At 42.0% G+C, this 20,519-nt stretch overlaps 1 protein-coding gene across 1 annotated transcript; it reads left to right on the top strand.

The window, feature by feature from the left end:
- Positions 1 to 902: 902 nt before the first annotated feature.
- SPTY2D1 (SPT2 chromatin protein domain containing 1) lies at positions 903 to 18,803 on the top strand. The gene is made up of 6 exons (XM_063158610.1): positions 903 to 1,030; positions 9,910 to 10,024; positions 11,497 to 13,092; positions 13,879 to 14,035; positions 14,163 to 14,240; positions 15,206 to 18,803. Exons 1-6 carry the CDS (start codon positions 971 to 973, stop codon positions 15,300 to 15,302), a joined length of 2,103 nt encoding a protein of 700 aa, XP_063014680.1. The 5' UTR covers positions 903 to 970; the 3' UTR covers positions 15,303 to 18,803.
- Positions 18,804 to 20,519: the final 1,716 nt, after the last annotated feature.

Below are 20,519 nucleotides of genomic sequence, written 5' to 3'. Positions count from 1 at the left end.
CCCTACAAGCCAAGCACCAACTCTGAAGCCTCGATAAGCCAAGAAAGATTGCTGAGGAAACTTAATCCATATTCCTCCTTTGTTACAGAGTTTCTGCCTAGCTGATGTCCACTCAGGGACGAGCTGGCAGCTGGGAATGCAGGAGGGACAGGGGCAGGTGTCAGGGTGTGCTTGGTGCTACTGGCCATTGCCCCCAAGGCTTTTTCCTTTCAAACCACCACAATTCTCACTGTCACTGAAAAATGAAGAGTTGCTATGGGAAAAAAGAAGAAAGTACAAGTTTTTTATGTTTTATTGACACATCCCCACGCCAAGGTTGGGGGTGGTAATCACAGAACCATAGAATGGATGGGTTGGAAGGGACCTTAGAGATCATCTAGTTCTGACCCCGCTGTTGTGGGCAGGGACACCTTTCACTCCATCAGGTTGTGTCAAGCCCCATCCAACCATTCCTTGACCACTTCCCGGGATGGGGAACCCACCACTTCTCTGGGCAAGCGGTCCCGGTGCCTCACCACCCTCACAGTAAAGAATTTCTTCGCGACACCTAATCTAAGGCTGCTCCCTCTCAGTTTGGAGCCATCGCTCCGTGCCCCCTCTCTCTGAGGTGTTTCAGGGCCGCAGCCGAGGCGGGCGGAGGGACAATCCCGGCACCGGCCCCAGCTGTGAGCGGGGGGCGGCGAGAGGCGCCGGGCGGGGCCGCCCCGGGGGTCTCATAAGGCCGCCCCCGCCGCGGCTCCGGGCCCTGCCGTCCCGCGGGGCTCCCGAGACGCCTCTCGCCGTTCCCTCCCCTGGTCCAGCCCCGTTTCCCGTGGCGAGGCTCCGCCACAGGGGAAGTGACGCCAGCGACAGGCGAGCTTATATAAAGGGTAGGCGGCAGCGGGCGGAAGCGAGCGGGGCCGAGCGGGCGGGGGGCGGCGGGCAGTGCGAGCGGGGCGGCTGCCGCAGCCCCCCGTGTTCCGGCCTGGCCATGGATTTCCACAACATTCTCGTGATGGCCTCGGAGCAGCAGGGGCTGAACGCGGTGCCGGTGAGCTCGGGGGCGGCTGGGGCTGCCGGGGGGCGCGGGGCCGGGGCGCGGCGGCGGCGGTCGGGCCCGGGGAGGGCCCCGCGGCCACGGGAGCTCCTCCCGCCTCGGCCCCTGCCGGGCAGCGCTCACCGCTGTCCCTGCCGGGCCTTTCGCCTCGCCGGCCGGGGCTGCTCGCTCCTGGGGCTGGGAAAGCGTCTGTGTGAGGGGAGGGGGCGAGCGGGGCCCCTTCTGTCAACAGGTGCCGGCGCCCCGGGCTGGGAGCGGGCAGCCGCGGCTCGCCCTGCTGCTCTGGCAGCGCCGGCATCCCTCCGGGAGCGGAGCCGTGCTGCGGGGGAAGGCAGTGCCCGAAAGCCGGCTCGCTCCTTTTGTTCGAGCTGAGAACGCGAGTCTGCCACGTCCCCAGTGCGAGCCGGAGACAAAGTGACAAGTTTCGGGTGAATGGGCTGCGTTGTCTGAGGGCTCTGTGTGCGCCGCGAAGGAATAAGGTGTAACAGCGCTGTGGGGAGGGCCGGCCGAAGGCTTTTGGTGTATTGTTAACATTGTTCTGAGGTCTGTACTTCAGCAGTTTGTGATTTAGTTCAAGCTATCAGTAGCGTGTGGATTCCGTGTGCAGTAAGCCACTGACTCGCCTGGAGGAAGGGCACGTGGCCTTTTCATACATTCACATCCTGGGTTTCGTTCCTCTGGGAGGACCCAAGTTACAAGTCTTGAGTGCTTATTTGGATAAGAAATGTTTTCTCCCTGGTAGCCACCAGCTAGGGAGACACTTTATGTTTGCTTTTCAACAGAGTGCCAGAGTTGTTTCTGTGATTAGTTTGCTTAAACCCAGTGTAAATGAGGGGTAGGTGTTTTTAGCAAAAACTGTGGGAAAACCAGGAAAAAACCTCCATACTCTCAATTGTACAGTGTCTTTATATAGGTGGTGTCAGAACTAGTGAATATCTCAGTGTCTCTATCATTAGTAAAACTTTGGTAATGTTCACTAATAGCCTGACCAGTTGATGATATGTACCGACCATATGGTACTTGTGAAATTAATCAGTTTCCATTGTGGGTTTAAAATCTTATAAAATCAACTTTTTTTTATATTTAGGCATGTTTAATTTGCCTCTGACCCTACACAGGAATCGGGTTCATAACATAAATGATAAAGTAACAAATACAGAAATACTTTAGGATATTTAAATTTAAATGCCCATTTGATTGGTCTTAAGCTGTTTCACTAAGTTGTCACTGGGTTATTATAATTATTGTTTTAGATGTTTAAAGCTTCTCTTTACATTCTCAGTTTCCCCGACCAGCTTTGCTGTGTGAGCCACTACTTTTTTTGTCACAAGTTTTAATCCATGATGATGAATTGATGAAATATCTGCCACAATCTCCATTGTGGATGTGATGATGGAGGGAGGGGATCCTACTTCTTGTGCAATGAATGAGGGTTTAGCTACTCTTTTTAGTAAAGTCAGCATTATGATTTGCTAATTCCTGATTAACTCATGGAGTGAGAGTGCTATTGAATCCATAGTTGAAACAGTTTGGTTTAGCACATTAGTGGTGCAGCTTTTAACTCTGCAGTTGGCCCCAGTCTCTGAGCAAAAGCAGAGCTGCACTTGGCACTGTTTGAAGCTTTTTGCAGCTGCTGGGCTTTAAAAGAGAGCCCGTGGAGATTTTACAATCACTGGACATCTAAACAACTCCTCTGTGTTAAAGCTGGTATATTAAATGTGTTTATATAAGAAGAATATAATTATTTTTAAATACTTTTGTTAAAAACACCATATAGACTAATTACACATTTACTGGTGTATAAAATTACCAAGTTTCCAGAAATGTGAGTTCCTGCATTGACAAGCATATCCTCTGAATTTCTCTCTGAGAAGTTTGTTTTAAACTTTACAGTGCACCTAACTAAATATTCCATGCCCTTTGTAATGAAAAACAGTGACATGAATGAGTAGTAAATATTCAAAGTATATATAAATATATATACACACTAGAACAGGTCATGTTTAGTTCAAAGTGGAAACTACATAAAAACTCTAAGAAATAATGTGGCCTTGTATTGTAAAAGAAGGGCCTGGATAAAGCAGATATTACATCATGTCCCTGTAAAAACGAATTTGCTTGTTCATCTCCCTATGGAAATCCAGATTCAAAAGGAACATTGCTGATATCAGCCTTTTGGTGCCCTGTTAGTTGCATCAGGTTTTGTTTCTAAATAAAACAGTTCATATATGAACTACTGCCTGAGCTATTAATGATGTGCTGCTAATCATCTTCACAGCAGTTGTGAGTAGAGCCCCAGGTTTTATCATCTAATATTCCATAGGGGTTTCATTGTTGTATTTTGTTACCTGTGTTCATATTAGCACTTGATCTGCTTTTCAGTGTGGTCTTGCTCTGACTAGACATGATAAGCTATGAGATTTAATGTTGACTTTAGAGAGGTTTAAATAGATTGTGTCACTCTTCTTGGTGAAGTTGGTATACTGGGTTATGCCACGTGTTTCACATGATGTGACAAAGCACTTTCAGATATTTTTATTGTAGCTATTCTTTAAAATATGAAATTTTATTGCAGTTAAAAAAAAAAAAGAAAACCCTAAGGATAGTTGGAACCAAGTCCTTCTTTTCTTTCACCTTAGTTTCTAATAAACTGTTAATGACCGTGTAGCATCTCATATTGCTCCGGATTCCTTTTAGCTGAGGGTGGAACTTTGGTGTACAGAATTTACAGAAACCCGATACAATTTAACCACAAAGTGGTGACGCAGAACAGAAAGAGCTCTTCATCCACGTCAGCACATGTGAGGTCTCCCTGCAAGTTGGGCCGATACAAAGCAGCCTCCAGTGAAGCTGACAGATACAAGTAGCCAGGAGGAATTCGGTGTTAGTGAAGTGAAACACTAACAGAATCCCTGAGTTTGTTCAGAGGACCTTGCGGTACGGAGCCTGCCCATCGAATTCAATCTGCAAATTATCGAGCGTTTGCCCGCGGGCGAGAGAAGCCCAGCACGAGAAATAATGGGAATGGCTGTGAAGTGCCGATGGCTGCTGTAGGACCAGACTGCCATCGATTGATGTGTGTGCATTCATTGTGTGCTTAAAAGTGGCCTCAAAACCAGGCTAAAATTATGTGGATTGCATCAGCCTCCGCAGGAGGGAACTGCAAGATACACAATGTGAAATGCTGGCAGGGTGAGGAGGGCTTTTGCTCTCAACTTGACTGACCTGATAGTAAAGTTCCAGACTGTCGAGGTTTAAATGCTGACTAGGAAAATTTTCAGCTTTTCTTATTCCTGATCTTTTTTTTTTCTTCTTCCTCCTGTGTGAAGCAACTTTTCATAGAAATCTGCAATTTTTTTTTCCAGCTAAGGATTCTGCTTGGGTGTTGTGGCAGCAGTTGCAAAACTGGAAGAAAATAATTTTTGCTTTCTTAGGAATAAAATGCATGAACTTGTTGAATTGGTTTTGGGAGAAGGAGAGCAGTGAGCTGATAAGCTGAGCGTTTTATCTTTCTCTTGGTAGGAGTTGTTAGAACCTGAAATGAAGCAAATTTAAACATGCTTGTTAGCTAGTATTTACTTTGTCACAAGCAGAAATTGAAAGCAGCAGTTGCGAAATCACCGTGTGTGTATTCTAAGACAGTCTCGCTGCAGAGTCAGCTGCTGGGAGCCCCGTGGTGAATCTGTAGCAGAAGCTTTGGAAATACCAGCTCAGGATGAAGGGCAGAGAGGCCCCTGGGCAGTGGACACAAATGGCCACTTACAATGTGGGAAGCTGCCTTTTGAGGGACTGGCATTGCCAGAGTGACACAAACAAGGATGAACCATTCCTGATGTTCTCAGAAAATTATACCCTTGCCTTTAAAAGACAGGTGTCTGCCAAGGAAGGCAGGAGCCTTTCTTGAAATGGAAAATGTAAACCCCCTCCCTCTGAATCATTATAATTTTGAAATTAAGGGGCTCTTAGGCAAAGATATGGGAATAGGAATAACAATTATTTACCAGGAGAATTTAAATAAAAATGCAATAATACAAAAGACACAGAGTCAGAATACAAGCTGACACCCTGTGGGTGGGTCAGGGTGTTGGTAGCAATCTGATAAAATGGTGGCTGCAGTCCTGCAGTGACAGATGTGGTTCTGTTGAAGCAGTGATCCTACAGAAGGGTGTCGTTTTTTCTTTGAAGGGCCAGTGGTGGTGTAGATGGGCCTGGTCTTCCTTTGGGAATTAGGTGGAAAAGGCTCCTCTGGTGTTCCAATTCTCAGATTTTTATCTAGGTAGGAATGGTTCCTCCCCCTGGGCAGAACATGTCGCCATGAGATGATGTAATTTTATCAGTCCTGCAGTGAGACTGAGTGGCCCATTTACAGCAGATATCTCCCTGGATGGAGGATGGGTCTGGAAGAGATAAAGAACACTGCCCCACAGACGGTGATGGAGTACATAGTTCTGGTTACATCTTGCATTGCAACTTAAGACAACCCTGAGGAATATTTGGGGGGGAACGGGGACTTCGCATTGGAGAAGGTTACATGTCTTGGCAAATGATAAGGAAGAAATGATCTGTGAAGGAAAGGCAGAGTGTTGTAACATGCTAGTGAAAAACAGGCAAATAAAAGAGTCTCCCCAGCCTGTGAGAGCCCCTGCAAGTTGCCTGCAGTGGATAACACAAGTGGAATTGTCTTTGCACTGCATGTGCAAGCCCAGTGCAGAGACTGAGCTGCTCAGGTGCTCTGCTTGAGAACTGGGTTTGGCAGAATTGATCACTTGCATTGATCCTGTGCATTGCCACCTGTGTAAATACTGACCATTGTTAAAGGCAATGCTACTACTGCTACTTCTGGCTATCTGTGTTTGGTCTAGGGCCCTTGGGATTTCATTTGGGTGCCAAAAAGTCTGCAATTATTTTATAAATTTTGTTTTATAGTCCAAGATTTGGTACTTGAGTGCTGACATCAAAGTAGCTACAACTCTATCAGGATCATGTGCCACGTTTTGCAGGAAGTCAGTGACTTCAAAGCAAATAATCACTGTTTACACCTTGAAGAGTGCAGTGTTCTGGGAACAGCATGACCTGCTCTTTCCTAAAGGCTAAACATTTCTATTCCTCTGTTGATTTAACCAACTTAGCAATAGTCATTAAAAGCCAGACTAGTGCAGCTGCTGTTTGGATGGTATAGTGACGTGTGCTGGCTTATTTGGCCTGCTTTACCTGCAGTCTGATGCCTATTCATTTGCACTGCATATAAAACACTTTTTTAGTGTTTGCAGAATGAGTGTATGGTTCAGTGCTTTTAGAAAGGCTACAGTTCAGCAGGTTATTTTATGCTGTTACTGAATGGAAGTGAGCAAGACTTGTATCAACAGTATTACAGAAAATGAATATTCATTTATGATTTTTTTTGCTGTATTTTCAGTTGTTAGTCAATATTAAGAAATGCTACTGATTGGAAATTTTAATTGAAATTTTGCATGATTTGTCTTGTTAACAGCAGTCAGAAATGAGCTTGTCTGTCCAGCTACTTTACAAACCCGCTCCTGGATAGGGCTGTTAGTCACAGTGCAGCAAAACAAAGCCTGAAAACTGCTTCCCCATCACTTTAATTCTTTATAAGGTTTCCCAACAGAATAGATCAATCTACATTTGTCTCTGCTGTTTAGCAGTTTCCAAAGGTGCTCCTTAGGCACAAAATCATTTAGGCTGGAAAAGATGCTTGAGTGCTGCACAGTTTTTAAAACAGAGTTTTCAAAACTGAGGGCACAGTTGAAATGGAATAATTAATGAAACTTTGCCAAATTAGGTTACCAATGGCAAAACATGACGTGTTTAACTTTGTAAGATAATTTACAAGGACATCATTATGCTAAGATGAGTATACTGCAAAGTACTGCAAATAATTTCTAAGGTACTAATTTGCTTCTACCTGTTACTGACAGGATTTTGACTGATAATGTGTGGCTTGCTTTGCTTCCCTGTCTGCTCCAGTTCAAATGGAGCAAACCAGGTTTCTTTGGGACACAAAGCCATGGGCTACATTTGAGCAAAAGCTGAGAGGCAGTGCTGCATGGCAGTTCAGGAACTGAGCAGTCAAGTCCTGGAACTCTTTTGGTGCAAACAGGAAAATCAGTTCTCAGGTTTGGTAAACTTCCTAGTGTAGAGGTGAAACTCAGTAAATGAGCTTGGCTGCAGTGGGTCTTTAATTTGCTGAGGTGACAGGGCAGGTTTGAATATGCAATGTGTGTGGATGGTGCACCTTAGTAATTGTGCTCTGTTCATTTCAGAAACTGCTTCAGAAGACTACAATGGCTGGTATTGTAGGTGCCCTTCTTGGAGCCAGTTTTGGATGCAGCTTACAAATGAGCCTCCAAACCTTGCTCCTTAGTGCATGTATATTCAAGCTAATTTATGGCTTTGCATGTTAGTAATTAAAGTAAACCGAGATCCATTCATGTGCTGCTGATCAGTGAATCAGGAATGAGAATGAAGGCTTGCATTGTGTGATATTGATGTTTATAGGGAGTTAGGCTGCCAGCCTGCCTGATTATTGCTTCTAAAACATTTGGATGTAGGTTTCCTTACCAGATATTTTGTTTTGATTATTTTAATTAAGTTTCATAAGGCTTTATGAGGACAAAGATATTTATAGAAATGCTGACTTGTGTTGCTCTTTAGTGATACTTTTTTTTTGGGGGGGTCTTTTTTCACATCTCTTTCATTTGGTGAGAATCTTAATGTCTCATGTGGGAGAACTGTTGGCTTACTTTTGAAACAAAAAACCCCACTCTCTCAAACCTCAGTTTTGGATTGGGGTTTCTGTTATTCCTAAATGTATTCTGCTTTCCTTCTGCTTTCTGGGTTTAACTGCCTTCTATTGCATTTATATTTACAACTGTCGCTCTCATTGCTTTGTTTTTTCTTCTGTATTTTGTTTGTGGGAAGAAGTTCAAAAAAAGTCTCTATTTTTCCAGTTTAAGGCACAACCTGGTACATTTGTGAAAGGCAGTGTCTGGACAGGTGCAGCACATTAGTGCAAATGGTTGTTATAGAACCCAGTAAGAGGCACCTGGGCACTTAACATTGATTTAAGTAACCTTTATTGGATATAAGAGAAGCAAAAAAGGGGGTAGCATAGATAACTTTGCATCCATTCACTTGCTGGAACCCCAGGTTGAACAGCACTGGACAGACTTTTAAGCATGGTGAGCTGTGCAAATCCTGTCTGTGGTGCATGTAATCAGTGCTGTAGTCTTTAGAGCTTTTGCAGGAGCTCCTGGGAAGTTCATAGTGCAATTTATCATTTCCTCTGCCAAGTAAAAGGATGTTATATGAAAACATGCAGCTTCACCTCAGGATATAATGAGATATAGAATCACAGACTAGGATCCATTAGTGGTGATCTAGTCCAACTCCCCTGCAATAGGCAGGGACATCTTTAAACAGATCAGGTCACCCAGAGCTCTGTCCAACCTGACCTTGAATGTTTCCAGGGATGGGGGTTCTGCAGCCTCTCCTGGCAATCTGACCAGTGTTTACTGCTCCCCTCAAACAACTTCTGGTCAGAATCTGCCCTCTTTTAGTTTAAAACCAATACCCCCTGTTCTATTGTTACTGTATCTGCTAAAAACTGTCCCCATCTTTCTTATAAGCTCCCTTTCAGTTCTGAAGGGCTGCAACAAGATCTCCCTGGAGTCTTCTCCTCTCCTGGCAAGTTACACCATGTGCAAGTGCTGTAATTGCCAGGTGGGGGCTGTGTATTCTCTCATAGTTAGTGCTGAGGTCACACTGGTCTCAGGTGATAAGTAGAGTTTCAGGTCAGCTGGTGTGTGGGTCACTAACTCCTTGATGTACAGCAGTATTGTGTTTAAGGTCACTGCCAGCAGGAACTCGAATCAGTATTGTTGGTGTTCTGGGATAAAAGAATGATTAGACAATTCACTGGAATTTAACAAAGTTCAACAGGAGTTTGACAAGGTTTAATGCAAAGTTCACTTTATTATTTTATTAATGGAAGAAACATACAAAAAAGAAGGTTGAGTTCAAATTCATTTGTTTACGAGCTCATTGAGGATAATTCTCAGGGACTGGCAATGCAAAGAGCAGGAAGCACAGTCCTGTTGAGACACAAGGTTTTGTGTACACTCCTTGCTTTCTAAACTCAGTTTGGAGTGGCTGGATCCATTCTTAGTCTCAGGCTTGGTCAATGGTATATATCTAATGGAATTATCCATACAGTGTTTGTAATAATATGGGCTGGATGGATTAGTAATGTTTCCTAATACCAATGCAACATCCTCTGTCACCTGCTGAGGATCTGTCATGCCTAAGGAATCTCTCCACCTTGGGTAAGGAAGGATCTCTTAGTTTCAGGTAAGGAATTTCTTACCCTGAGAGGTGTCCCTGCTCAAGGGCTCTCCTGGTATCCAGGTAGGCTGCACTTCAGGCAGAGCTCAAATCAGGCTCATCCTGATGGCAATATTTATAGGGTGAAGTGGTTGGCTGCTGGCCAATGTATAGACAAGACAAATGTCCTTATCTTAGTGCTGATATCTTGTTCTGGACTTTGATTATCTTGCTCTTCTGATGGTTCTGAAGAAAAAAAAAAAAATTCAAGACACATCTACTCCCTTGGAGCAGGCACTTTCTAGCTTGCAAGTTTCTCCCGAGGATTTGGGGCTGGTTGCTCAGCCTCAAAGTACAGCTGTGAGTCAAATGTATCCAGCACAACCCTCAGTTCCAGGGGGAATTCATTGTTTACTCTGTACCAGCTCTGTGCTTAAGTCAAGTACAGGACTGTTATGCAACACCTCAGTTATTAAAGATGGATTTTTTTTTCATTTCTTAACTCTTCTGACATATTTTTTTGTTCTTTGCAGAAAAGGTACAGTTTGGCTGTTGGTCCTCCCAAAAAAGTTCCCAAAGTCAAAGGTGTAGAGTCTGCAGCAGTGCAGGCATTTCTCAGACGGCAAGAAGAAGAAAAGAGAAAAAAAGGTAAAAGTACAAAATATCTCCTATGGGAGACTTGAGTTTATTCTTTGCTATTTGTCACCTTATTCAAATTTCTTGCAAATACAGCTACACATCTGTTTCTGGAATTTATGCATAGAGCTGATGCTGAGAGAAAGCTAGCACTAAGTAAGGGCTGGGGACATTTGCTTGCTTTCCTAAGGGGTTAAAACATTACTCAGCTACATTAGAATTTATGGCTGGAGGTTGAGATAGCAGTTAAGGTGAAGAGCAAAAAACTATCTCAACTTTTGTTAGCTTAACTTTGAAAAGTTCATCTGTGTGAAAAAATGGAAAGAGTTGCTATTGTTCTGTTTTAATCTGTATTGTTCTGTATCAGTCTGTATTGATACACCAGATTAAAGAGCCTCTGAGACATGATTTCTCCACTTTTATACTTCCTTTAAATAGTCTACGGAATAAACTAGTACTGCATTGCTTTTGATGTTAATGTTTTGTTAAAGGTAGCCAAATCTGGTAGACTGGCTGGCCCAGGTTATTCTTCCTCTCCTGGACCAGTCATGAGTCTGTTCCTTAATCCTGTTGTCAGGTCCAGAAGCAAGACTAAGCACAAATTCCACATGGGGCATGCTGGTACACTCTGTGCTGTCACAGCCCTTGACAATAGAATAACACAGACAAGAAATGGTATCTTTATAGGCACCCAAAATAAGAGTAGCCTGATCCATTTTCTAGGAATTTTTACATTTTCTGAATCTTCTTGTAGTTAGCCCCTACTTCTTGGTCTGTCCAGTATTTGGTATTTGGATGTCTCATTGACCAGCTAATTCATCGAGACTCTTGTCAGCAAGTCAGACACAAGATAGAGAGCACACTCATGCAGACAGCAGCTAAGCCAGAGCAGCAAGGATATAGGACAGGCTGTGGAGATAGGGCACAGGGCTCTATCAGACTTGTGTAATGACCAGCTGCTTGTTTATCTGCGTTCAGCTGCATCTGTGTCTCCCTTTTATCCCCCTACACACACACACACACACACACTTAGGCTGTTTTCCAGTTATTATCCCCCCAATACTCTTAGTCTCTCCCCTTCCTCAACTTCCTTTAAATATTTGATTACAAGTTCTGTATAGTCTCAAGATTTTCTTGCTCAGTCTCAGAACTCCCTCTGCTACACAGAGATCCCATAACTTCTGTACCGCCTTATACAAAGGCTCTCCACGATTTTTATAGCATCCTGGAAAGCTGATTCCCTCAGAAAGCCTTAGTGGGTTTTGTTAGAGCAACATTTCACTCAATTGTTTGCCATTGTTGGAGCAGCTGACACAGGAGGGTCAGCTTGTCCTGTTGGCAGACCTGGGGTCACTTTCTCATCTATTTTGGATAGCTATTAACCAGATATCCTTAAGTTGCTGTCCTGAGTGGTTTGTTAGTTTGGAAAATATTGACATAAAAAGTAGTGCTTTTTGTGTAACTTTGACCTGGTTTTCTTGCAGCACTGGAAGAAAGAAGGAAGAAAGAGCAGCTCTTGGCGAGGCGTATTGAACTGAAACATGACAGAAAAGCAAGAGCTATGGCCTCACGAACCAAGGATAATTTTTATGGTTATAATGGTGTTCCTGTTGAAGAGAAGCCTAAAAAGAGGAGGGCTTGTGAGAATGTTGCTCAGGCTCCAGAGGCTGAGTATGCAACAGAAGATGAAACTGAGCAACTTGAATACAGTCAGACGGAATCTGAGCATGAGCAAGAAGAATATGAAGAGAAACCATCCAAAGCTGCAGTGAAACCAAAGGCACCTCCCAAAAGTGCACCTGCACCTCTGAACTTTGCAGAGCTCTTGAGGCTTGCTGAAAAGAAACAATATGAGCCAGTGGAAATAAAACCAGTGAAAAAGGTTGAAGAGAGGCCCAGAACAGCAGAAGAATTGAGAGAGAGGGAGTTTTTGGGACGCAAAAACAAAAAAGTAGAAATGCATAAGAAAAGTGAGAAAGAGATTAAGCCTACAGGGATATCTAGTTCTTCAAAAAAACTGTCTTCTCAAAAAGCATCTGTAAACACAAAACTTAATAAAAGCTCCATAGATAAACATTCCACATCTAAAAGCAGTCTGTCTCTTTCTATGGGTAGTATTGATAAGAAATCCAAAGCACCAGCATTGACTGAAAAACATCCACGGTCATCATCTTCTTCCAGACTTGATCAAATGGAAAAAACCTCACAAAATGGTTCCTTAAAAAGCTCTTCTGGTAGCAGTCATAATAAATTACCTGTCAATGGTATTAGAAAGTCCGGCTCAAGCTCTCAGGTGCCACCCTCAAAACCCACGGCCAATGGGGCTCAGAGAATGCCATCTGTGAAAGAATCCAGCCTGAAAAAGCCTGCCCACGAAAAACCAGGAAAACCTGCAGCTCTTCAACCTGGAATCAACTCCAATGCAAAGCGATCGGGCAGCAGCTTAGGAAAAGGAGGACCTGGGCATCCCGGTGGCGGTTCAGGTGCAGGACCGGGACGATCAAACAGCAATTCTGGCGTGGGACTGGGAAGGCCAGGAAGTGCTTTAAGCTCAGGACCTGGGCGACTGGGCAGCAGCTCAGCAACAGGACCTGGGAGGCCTGGCAGCAGCTCAAGCACAGGACCTGGGCGACCAGGAGGTGGCTCAGGCATGGGACCGGGAAGGCCGACGGGCGGCTCGAGCACGGGACCTGTGCGCCCGGGCAGCAGCTCAGGCGTGGGACTGAAGCGCCCGGGCGGCAGCTTGGCCACTGGGCCGGGAAGGCCGGGCAGCAGCACAAACGTAGGACCGGGGCGACCGGGCAGCAGCCTGGGAACAGGACCAGGAAGGCCAGGAATCAGTCCAAGCACAGGAGCCAGGCAGCCAGGCAGCAGCTTGGGCACTGGCCCAGGGAGGCCGGGCAGCAGCACAAGCGCAGCAGCTGCGCGACCAGGCGGCGGCCCGGGCACAGCTGGGAAACCCAAGTGTACTGTCGTGTCAGAAACCATTTCTTCTAAAAACCTTGTCACGAGACCTAGCAATGGACAGATGAATGGAATGAGACCTTTTCCAGGGCATAGACCTGTGCTTCATCCACAAGGTACGCATTTATAGAACAAAGCATTTTTTCACTGTTGTAGTTTAACTCCAACGGGCAACTAAGTAGTGTGCAGCTGCTTGCATGCCCTGTCCCCTGGTGGGGAGAAGAAATGGAAAAAAACCAAGTGAAACTCTGATAAGAACAGTTTAATAATTGAAATAAAATTAAATATAGCAGCTTTTAATTTATTTTACTTATTTTTACCTATGCTTGTAATTTTTGAAATACAGGTGGTGTGAAGTATCACATGAAAGAAAGCTAAGCAGCCTGTGATGGATACTGGTATATGAACTGTTAGCTGTTAGAAAGAAAAGAATTGAAGGATTTGCTTCCAGCATTGCTTAATAGTTGATCTATAAAACTTTGTTGTGTCTTAAATAACAGATGCTTGAAGGGCTAGTTGAAAAATCACTCACAGGTTTTACATTTCAGTGTTTTGGCAGATTTATCTTATCAGTGACAAGCTGTTCTAAAAATTTATTTCTGATCAGGAGCAAGCAGTGTGGAGTGTAGTGGATAAGTGTCTGGAAAGTCCAGAGCAAAGAATAGATATCTGCTTTCCTCAGGATGCCATTGCTGATCCTGATAGGTAATCTCCTCTAGCACAACTCAGGAAGTATCTTCTCTTGCTGAATTTCTAAGAAATGCTGGTTAACTTGAGGCAGAAGTTTTCCACCGTGAAGCCCAGAAATTGGCTATGCCCAAGGTATAGCAAGGAGAAGTACTGGTAAATTAAAATTATGTTCATGTTATTAGTTAATGATTTTATTGTCTCCTGTCATTTAGGTCTTGGAAGACCACCTATTAGTTACAAGAGACAAATAGATGATGATGATGATGATGAATATGACTCTGAAATGGACGACTTCATTGAAGATGAAGGGGAATCTCAAGAAGAAATATCAAAACATATTCGGGAAATATTTGGCTATGACCGGAAAAGGTAAGAGAAGTAACAATTTTAAGATATTGCATAACAAGCAATAGAACAAGTAATGATTCTTCCTAAGAAGGGATATTAATTCATTTCCTATTTTTTAATATGCTACAAACTGATATTTAATTTTCAGGTACAAAGATGAAAGTGATTATGCCTTACGTTATATGGAGAGCAGCTGGAGAGAGCAACAGAAAGAAGAAGCTAGGAGGTATGCATGGATTTGAACTTGGATACAAATTGTAAAGTTTGTTTATTGCTCAAGTCATAGGGTTAAGCTAGCAAATATCCACTCTGCTTTTAACAGCAAGTCTTACAGTTTTTTTATAAGAAAGCTTAAGTAAAAGATGGAATTCATACAGCCAGTGGTGGATACACTAAATAAGTTGTGTATGTCCTTATCTTTCACAAATCTTGCTTGTTAAGAACTAATAAAAAACAAAACTAATTAATTAAAAAAAAATTTAAAATTATACATTTCATTTGAAATTCCAAATTCTTTAATTGGTCCCAAGCATTACAATATTCTGCTAGTTTGAGGTCTGGACATTTTTTTGTTTTTATCTATACCTATGTGTATGTCTATTTCTATAGAAGTAGAGAAAGTATGCTGACAAGCTTGTATAGTCACTGATATAAATTATGAAGGTGATATTTTCACATTGGTTTTGACCTTTGGGCTTGCAGAATTCTTAAGCTGATTCTTTGTTTTTAAATGAGTGATGGGACAAGCTTTGTGAGAGCTATAAGGGTTTTCTATAGAAAATGCAAATATTGGAATGCATGGAGTCACCAAATTCTTTGGTTCTATATGATTATTCAGAAGGTGCCTTGAACATTAGAAACTTGCATCTTTGAAGCTATAGTCAATATCCTTATTCCTCCTGGCTCCTGAGGAATATCTGCAGCCCATGGAACACTATAGTCTGTTAAGTGGAGTTAGGAGAAATGAAGGCAATTTTAAAGTGAGATTGCTGGTAACCAAACTGTTGACATCCTGGAGTGAGGTTTTGCAGGCTTGAAAAAAGCTGCATTCATTCTATAATTAAAGAAGACCTGATATGAAATTATTCTTCAAATCACCTGTAGTATTTTTAGCATTGCTTTTTGGGCATGTAGAAGTAAAACCTCAAGTGTCCTGAGTAGCAGTGTAAAGGATTTAATCTTGTTTGGCAGCTTGAGGCTCGGTGTTCAGGAAGACTTGGAAGAGCTGAGACGGGAAGAAGAAGAGCTGAAACGCAAGAGGCAGTCGAAGAAGCTGAGGACGCGTTAAGTGACTCACGGTGTTGGCTTTGTTCATGTTTCTGCTCCCCTCTGCCTCCATACATCTCTTACTCTACTTCAGTTCCCATTTGCTTGTTAGTGGGCAAAAGAATATTTAAAGGGATTAAAGTACTGAAAAGCAAGGCTTTAGCTTGACTTAAATAAGATATTTATTTTTAATACTTGCCAGGGTTGTTTTTTAATGAAGAAATTAATGCACTAATGCATATTAAATGGAATAAAATTAATAGATGTTTCCATTGATTAAACCAGTTCAAGATGCCAGCAGAAATATTGACTAGCTATGCACTGACTTGGAACTGTGTGGGCCATGTACCAGTAAACCAATTTTGCATTCACTTGAAAGAAAGGAATAGCATTCTTGTTCCCTGATATTTCTTGGGACTTGGAGAGATTGCTCTGTATCCTGCCCCATCTCCCAACCTGAGCCTCAAAGTGTTAAAATGTCATCTTCTGCACAGCAGTGGCTTGGGTGTAAATTCAACCACAGCCCACAGGTGTTTAAGGCAATAAAGTGCTGCAGATCTTTAGATTTGAGGACCCATAAAATAATTTGAACTTCTTTATTTCTAAACAGAAAAGTGCATGTCATTTGCAAACCATGCAGTGATGGATATAGCCAAAAGATTATGTTGGCTTTTACTCTGTCTGGAATTCCAGTGCCAGTCTAATTCAGTATGAGAAACACACACCCTGAAAACAGAAATTTCTAGTGTTTGTATGTAACCTGTGCTTTTGAGCTCAAGCATATGCTTGGGAATTCCTCTCCTGCCCTGTAAATTTTTAGATTTGTTTAACAGCTACTGCTGCTTTACAAACTGTGTTTTTTCTTGCATTAAACATCCGATGGTTAAATTATTTAAAATGTGAAGCAGTCATTTATCTGATTAGCTTTACTGTTCAGAAAGAACATCAGAATTAAGTTCTGTTAGAATGCATTTGCAGCTTTTCAGTATTAACATCATGTTAAGTAGTTAATACTTGTGATTGATTTCAGCAAGCCAAAAACCTAAAATATTATGTATAGCAGGAGCCTTAGTTCAGTTACTTACCTTAATGCCCATATTTGCACATTATTTTTAACTATGCATTTAAAGACTGTTTGTTTCAGTAACTGAATTTGTTTACAATCAGCACAGGGTTCATTAAGTCGACAGAAGTTGCACTGAGACCTGAAGGTCAAATCTGGTGTGGCATCTACTTGGGTTTCCCCAAGTTGCCCTTCAAAGCTCACCAGTGTCACTACTCAGCTTTGCCTCAAGCTCCAGGACTCCATTGGTAGCATCTGCATTCAGCTGCTTCAGGCCATTATGTTTTAATGCTAGAAATAGGTTAAGAAGTAGAAAAAGGGCTTTGGGCATTGGTTGGGGGTGGGGAAAATAGAAAAATTACCTTGTGGAGAAACGACAAAGGAACCTTTCCTCTTGGGGCTATTCTTAACAGTGCTGCTTCTAGGAAGCAGTTCAGATAACAACCTTTAAGGAACAGTCTTGGAAGCTGCTGAAGTTTCAACATCTGATTCTTAATGTAAGAAAAAACAGCTTTGCCTTTTTAAGATGTTTTCTGTCAATGGTGTACCATTTCACTGCCTCCACAAAATACTGATGTAAGTTACTGGTATAGGTTCTCTAGACTATCTCAGTATTGGCTAATATGGAGCCCAGGTGAGGATACCATTGTTGCTCTAACTTTTGCTATTAACTAACAAAAACTGTTTCTCGGTGTATGCACTTGAGACCATGCAAGATAGTGTAGCCTCACTGTCTAGAAGTGTGTTGTATTCTCTGCTGCATTGGGACCATCTTAAATTTCCTGTTGGAGATTTCCTGGCTTCTAGAATTACCCATTCAGGACAATGGGCTTTGGGACCATGATCAAGTTCTGGGTTTGTACTTTTTTATTCTTTTTAGCTGGAGAAAGACTCGAGGTCCATCAACCCAGACAGCTATATCATCTGTGAGCAATTTCCTACCTGGCTGGGGAGAAAAAAGTCTCTTATGAAGCAAAAGAAATATATTAAGTTGAAACTGGTTCATTTGGGAAAGAAATCTGCATTTCAGACAAATAAGGTTAAGCAAAACCTGATTATTTCACCACTTTCTGATTATTTAACCATGCAAGATCAGTTAAACTTGTTAATCTGTAAAGCACTTTGTCATGTAGATGGTGACTGGAATGTACTCTGCTAGCCTCCCTAAGACACTGCATAACTTTCTTCATGCAGTGATCATTGCTTCAGTTTTGTCTATTCCGTTTGAAAAATTATTCAAGGACACATTTGTAATTTTACAGTCAAGAAGTACTTTCTCATAATTGGCATGGGATGCTGATGGGTTTCCTGTTTTGTACAAATGTTTGGCTCTTAATGTGCTTGCATATTTGTTGCATATTTGTATGTCAGCTAGGAAGGAACTAAACTAGTTTTTTAATTCCTGACCTTGTATCCAAAAACACGTTTACTGTTTGCCAGATTAATAGTATTTATCTAATGACAGTATTTCAGTACTTCCAAAGTGCATCTGAATTTGAGATGAAGAAAAAACTGGAAGAATGCTTACATTGGTTTATCAGGATTGGATGTTCAGCTAATGATTTAATTGTATTTAAGGAAATTGTGGTTTGGTTTTAGATTTTTAATTCACCGTTTGACAATGTGCCTTTTTACTAAATTGTGTCAAAAAATAATGAATGTAGGAGGATAAAAAGGTTGGTTTCTGCTATCTCAGATTCTATATCCTTAAACTTGAGAGTGTGAAATTATGTACTTTTCATAAAACCCTTCCAGGTCTGGCTTTGATTGCACAATTAAGGTAGCTACTTCTTTACTGCTAATGCTAAATCAAATGAAGGGCACTTTCTATTGATGACTACTTTTTGAAAATGTCTTGTATTTACACTTGAGCTGTATTTCACTTTACAGCATGTCTTTTGGAGGCCAGGGTTTTGCATATCACAGGAAGCCTTAGTGTGCAACTCTGTGCTGTGCTTTAAAATAAAAATCTTTCAAGAAGTATATGAGATCTCTATGGAAATCTGGATTTATTTTTGTGTAAAGCCCAAAATATTGTCCAGGAAAACTAATTTTCTAATTTTTTTTTGCCTTTTGTAACATAATCTAGTAGCTGATACATATTTCTAGATATAGCATATTTCTGGAGACCAAAACATGTCAGAAAATAAATATATGGAGAGACTGGTGTTTAAATTGTGACGAATGTATTTCTATTTATTTTGGTGAGTGGGTGTGACGCAATATTAAAGTGTTAGTGTGTAAATAAGGGTGCTTCTAGTTTTAGCCAATGATTTTTTTCCTTTGGGGATATCATGTGTGCACAGTGTCTTTTTACACAATGTGACAAATCAGGTTAAAAACTCGTCCATAGCTTACCTGCTCTCTGGTGCTGTCAAGGAAGTGTATACTTTAGCACACACCAAATGCATAAAAGTTTTGCCGAGTATGTGTACAATAAATTACAGGCATTAAACATTTTACTGCTATTTCTCATTGGTTTACTTTTATGGAAGATTTATCAGAATTACTTCCTGCTGTTTCCTCTGAACTCCACATACAGCAGTGTCAGTCTGAATGTTCTCTGAGAATGGTTCTCATGCAGCCAGCAAGAAGGTATGAAAAATGTAATGGAGTTACTTAACCCTTCAGAAAACATCTGCAAGTTGCTGGTGTCTCCTGCAGTTTAGGCTGTGACATGGTATGTACTTGGAGGAACATGTATTTAGAATTATTATATGCCCAAGTGTGCCCATTGCCTTCAATCTTTTACATTTGAAGTGCTCACAAGCAGCATCCTTCCATGTTCCCATGTAAGGAGTCTGAACTCCCTTGGTGGCTGTCTCCTTTGGAAGGGTTTTCTGATTTGATGGTGGAAGTAAATGACTGTTCTGATCAGCTGGTGCTGTGACCCACTTCCAAATGGATGAATGGATACACATCAGTGAGCACACCTGCCTTTGTGCAAGCATTGCTGTTCCTCATATTCTTGTGCTTAAAAAACAGTCTTCTAAAATATTGCAGATCTTCATTTAATGTGTCCTGTGATTACCTTCTTTTGAAGGCATGTAATCATATCTTCCTTGGAACTACCTTGTATAGACTTCCCTTGATATTTTTAATATATCTTAACAGCTGTGATCAGTCAATCTCAGCTATTATTTCAAGGCAGAGGTGTTCTGTTCAGGAGGAGGGTGGCTCTACATTGAGTCATTATCTTAACCCAGCCAGTAAAGCTACTTCTGGAAGCAAAATTATTTTATTCAGACTGGGGAAAAACAAGTAATTACAAGTTTCCCTTGTTTGAGGACCACTTTTACTTGTAGTTTATTTGGAATAAGATTTCAGTTCCACAAGACAGAACTGCAATTTATTTATCCCACAGCCTCTTCTTACCCTTGGAACTGCATATGGAAACATTTGTTTTTCCATGAGTCTGGGAATCTAAAAAGCCTGGGTGTACTATGCTTACCAGGCTCTGTGGAATGAAATTAAGGACAGAGGTCATTCCTGAAGTACTCATATATATCATGAGTTTAGTTCTGATTTCTCTGTCCACAACTAACAGTTCTGGTTTTCCACACCACCTGGTGCTTAATTTGCTTTGAGGGTTCCTGCCTTTGGTTCTTCACGGAAGTCTTGGGTTTTGCCTACATCCTTCTCCCTCCACTGGCAAATCCATGATTTTTTTTGTGTCCTGGATGTAACTTTCTCAACATTCCTTGCTTGAAAACAGGCAAATATTCTGAACTGATGCCATCTCATACTCTGTCTCAAAGTTGATGGCAATCAACAATTTAAAGAATCAAGAGCTTCAGTAGGTTTTTTTTTTTTGGTTGAAGGAGTTTGATTCTGATTTGAAAAACATGTGAGTGTAGAGTTGCAGGTTTTGCAGTGCATGGGAATAACTGAACATGTACCAGTGAACATATTGAGTACAAAAGGCTGTGTGAGTGCCTTTACCTGCACTTCTCCATGTATGAAACCTCTCTTGTGGATTTCTTCAGGAGAGGTAAGGAACTTCCTTGAGTGATGCAACTAACGATACATGATGTTTGTTGTGGGTCTGTCCTCAGCTCCCTATCACAATGAGGCAATAATTCTCCCTGCCACCTTCTTCCAGCTCTTGTGTTGTATGGATGCCTTGTGCTCCTTACATATGTTCAGTATTTCAACATTTGGCCAAACAAATGTGTA

Source organism: Melospiza melodia, chromosome 6 (genome assembly GCF_035770615.1).
Source record: "Melospiza melodia melodia isolate bMelMel2 chromosome 6, bMelMel2.pri, whole genome shotgun sequence".
Taxonomy (NCBI): domain Eukaryota; kingdom Metazoa; phylum Chordata; class Aves; order Passeriformes; family Passerellidae; genus Melospiza; species Melospiza melodia.
Note: the sequence above shows the minus strand (reverse complement) of the source record. Positions and strands in the feature narration are given on the sequence as shown.

Bases quoted from the DNA above. Each gene is read 5' to 3' on its own strand.
- SPTY2D1 (XM_063158610.1), top strand. From the start codon at position 971: ATGGATTTCCACAACATTCTCGTGATGGCCTCGGAGCAGCAGGGGCTG. The intron at 13,093-13,878 runs GTACGCATTTAT...CCTGTCATTTAG, and splicing joins ACCTGTGCTTCATCCACAAG to GTCTTGGAAGACCACCTATT. The intron at 14,241-15,205 runs GTATGCATGGAT...CTTGTTTGGCAG, and splicing joins CAGAAAGAAGAAGCTAGGAG to CTTGAGGCTCGGTGTTCAGG.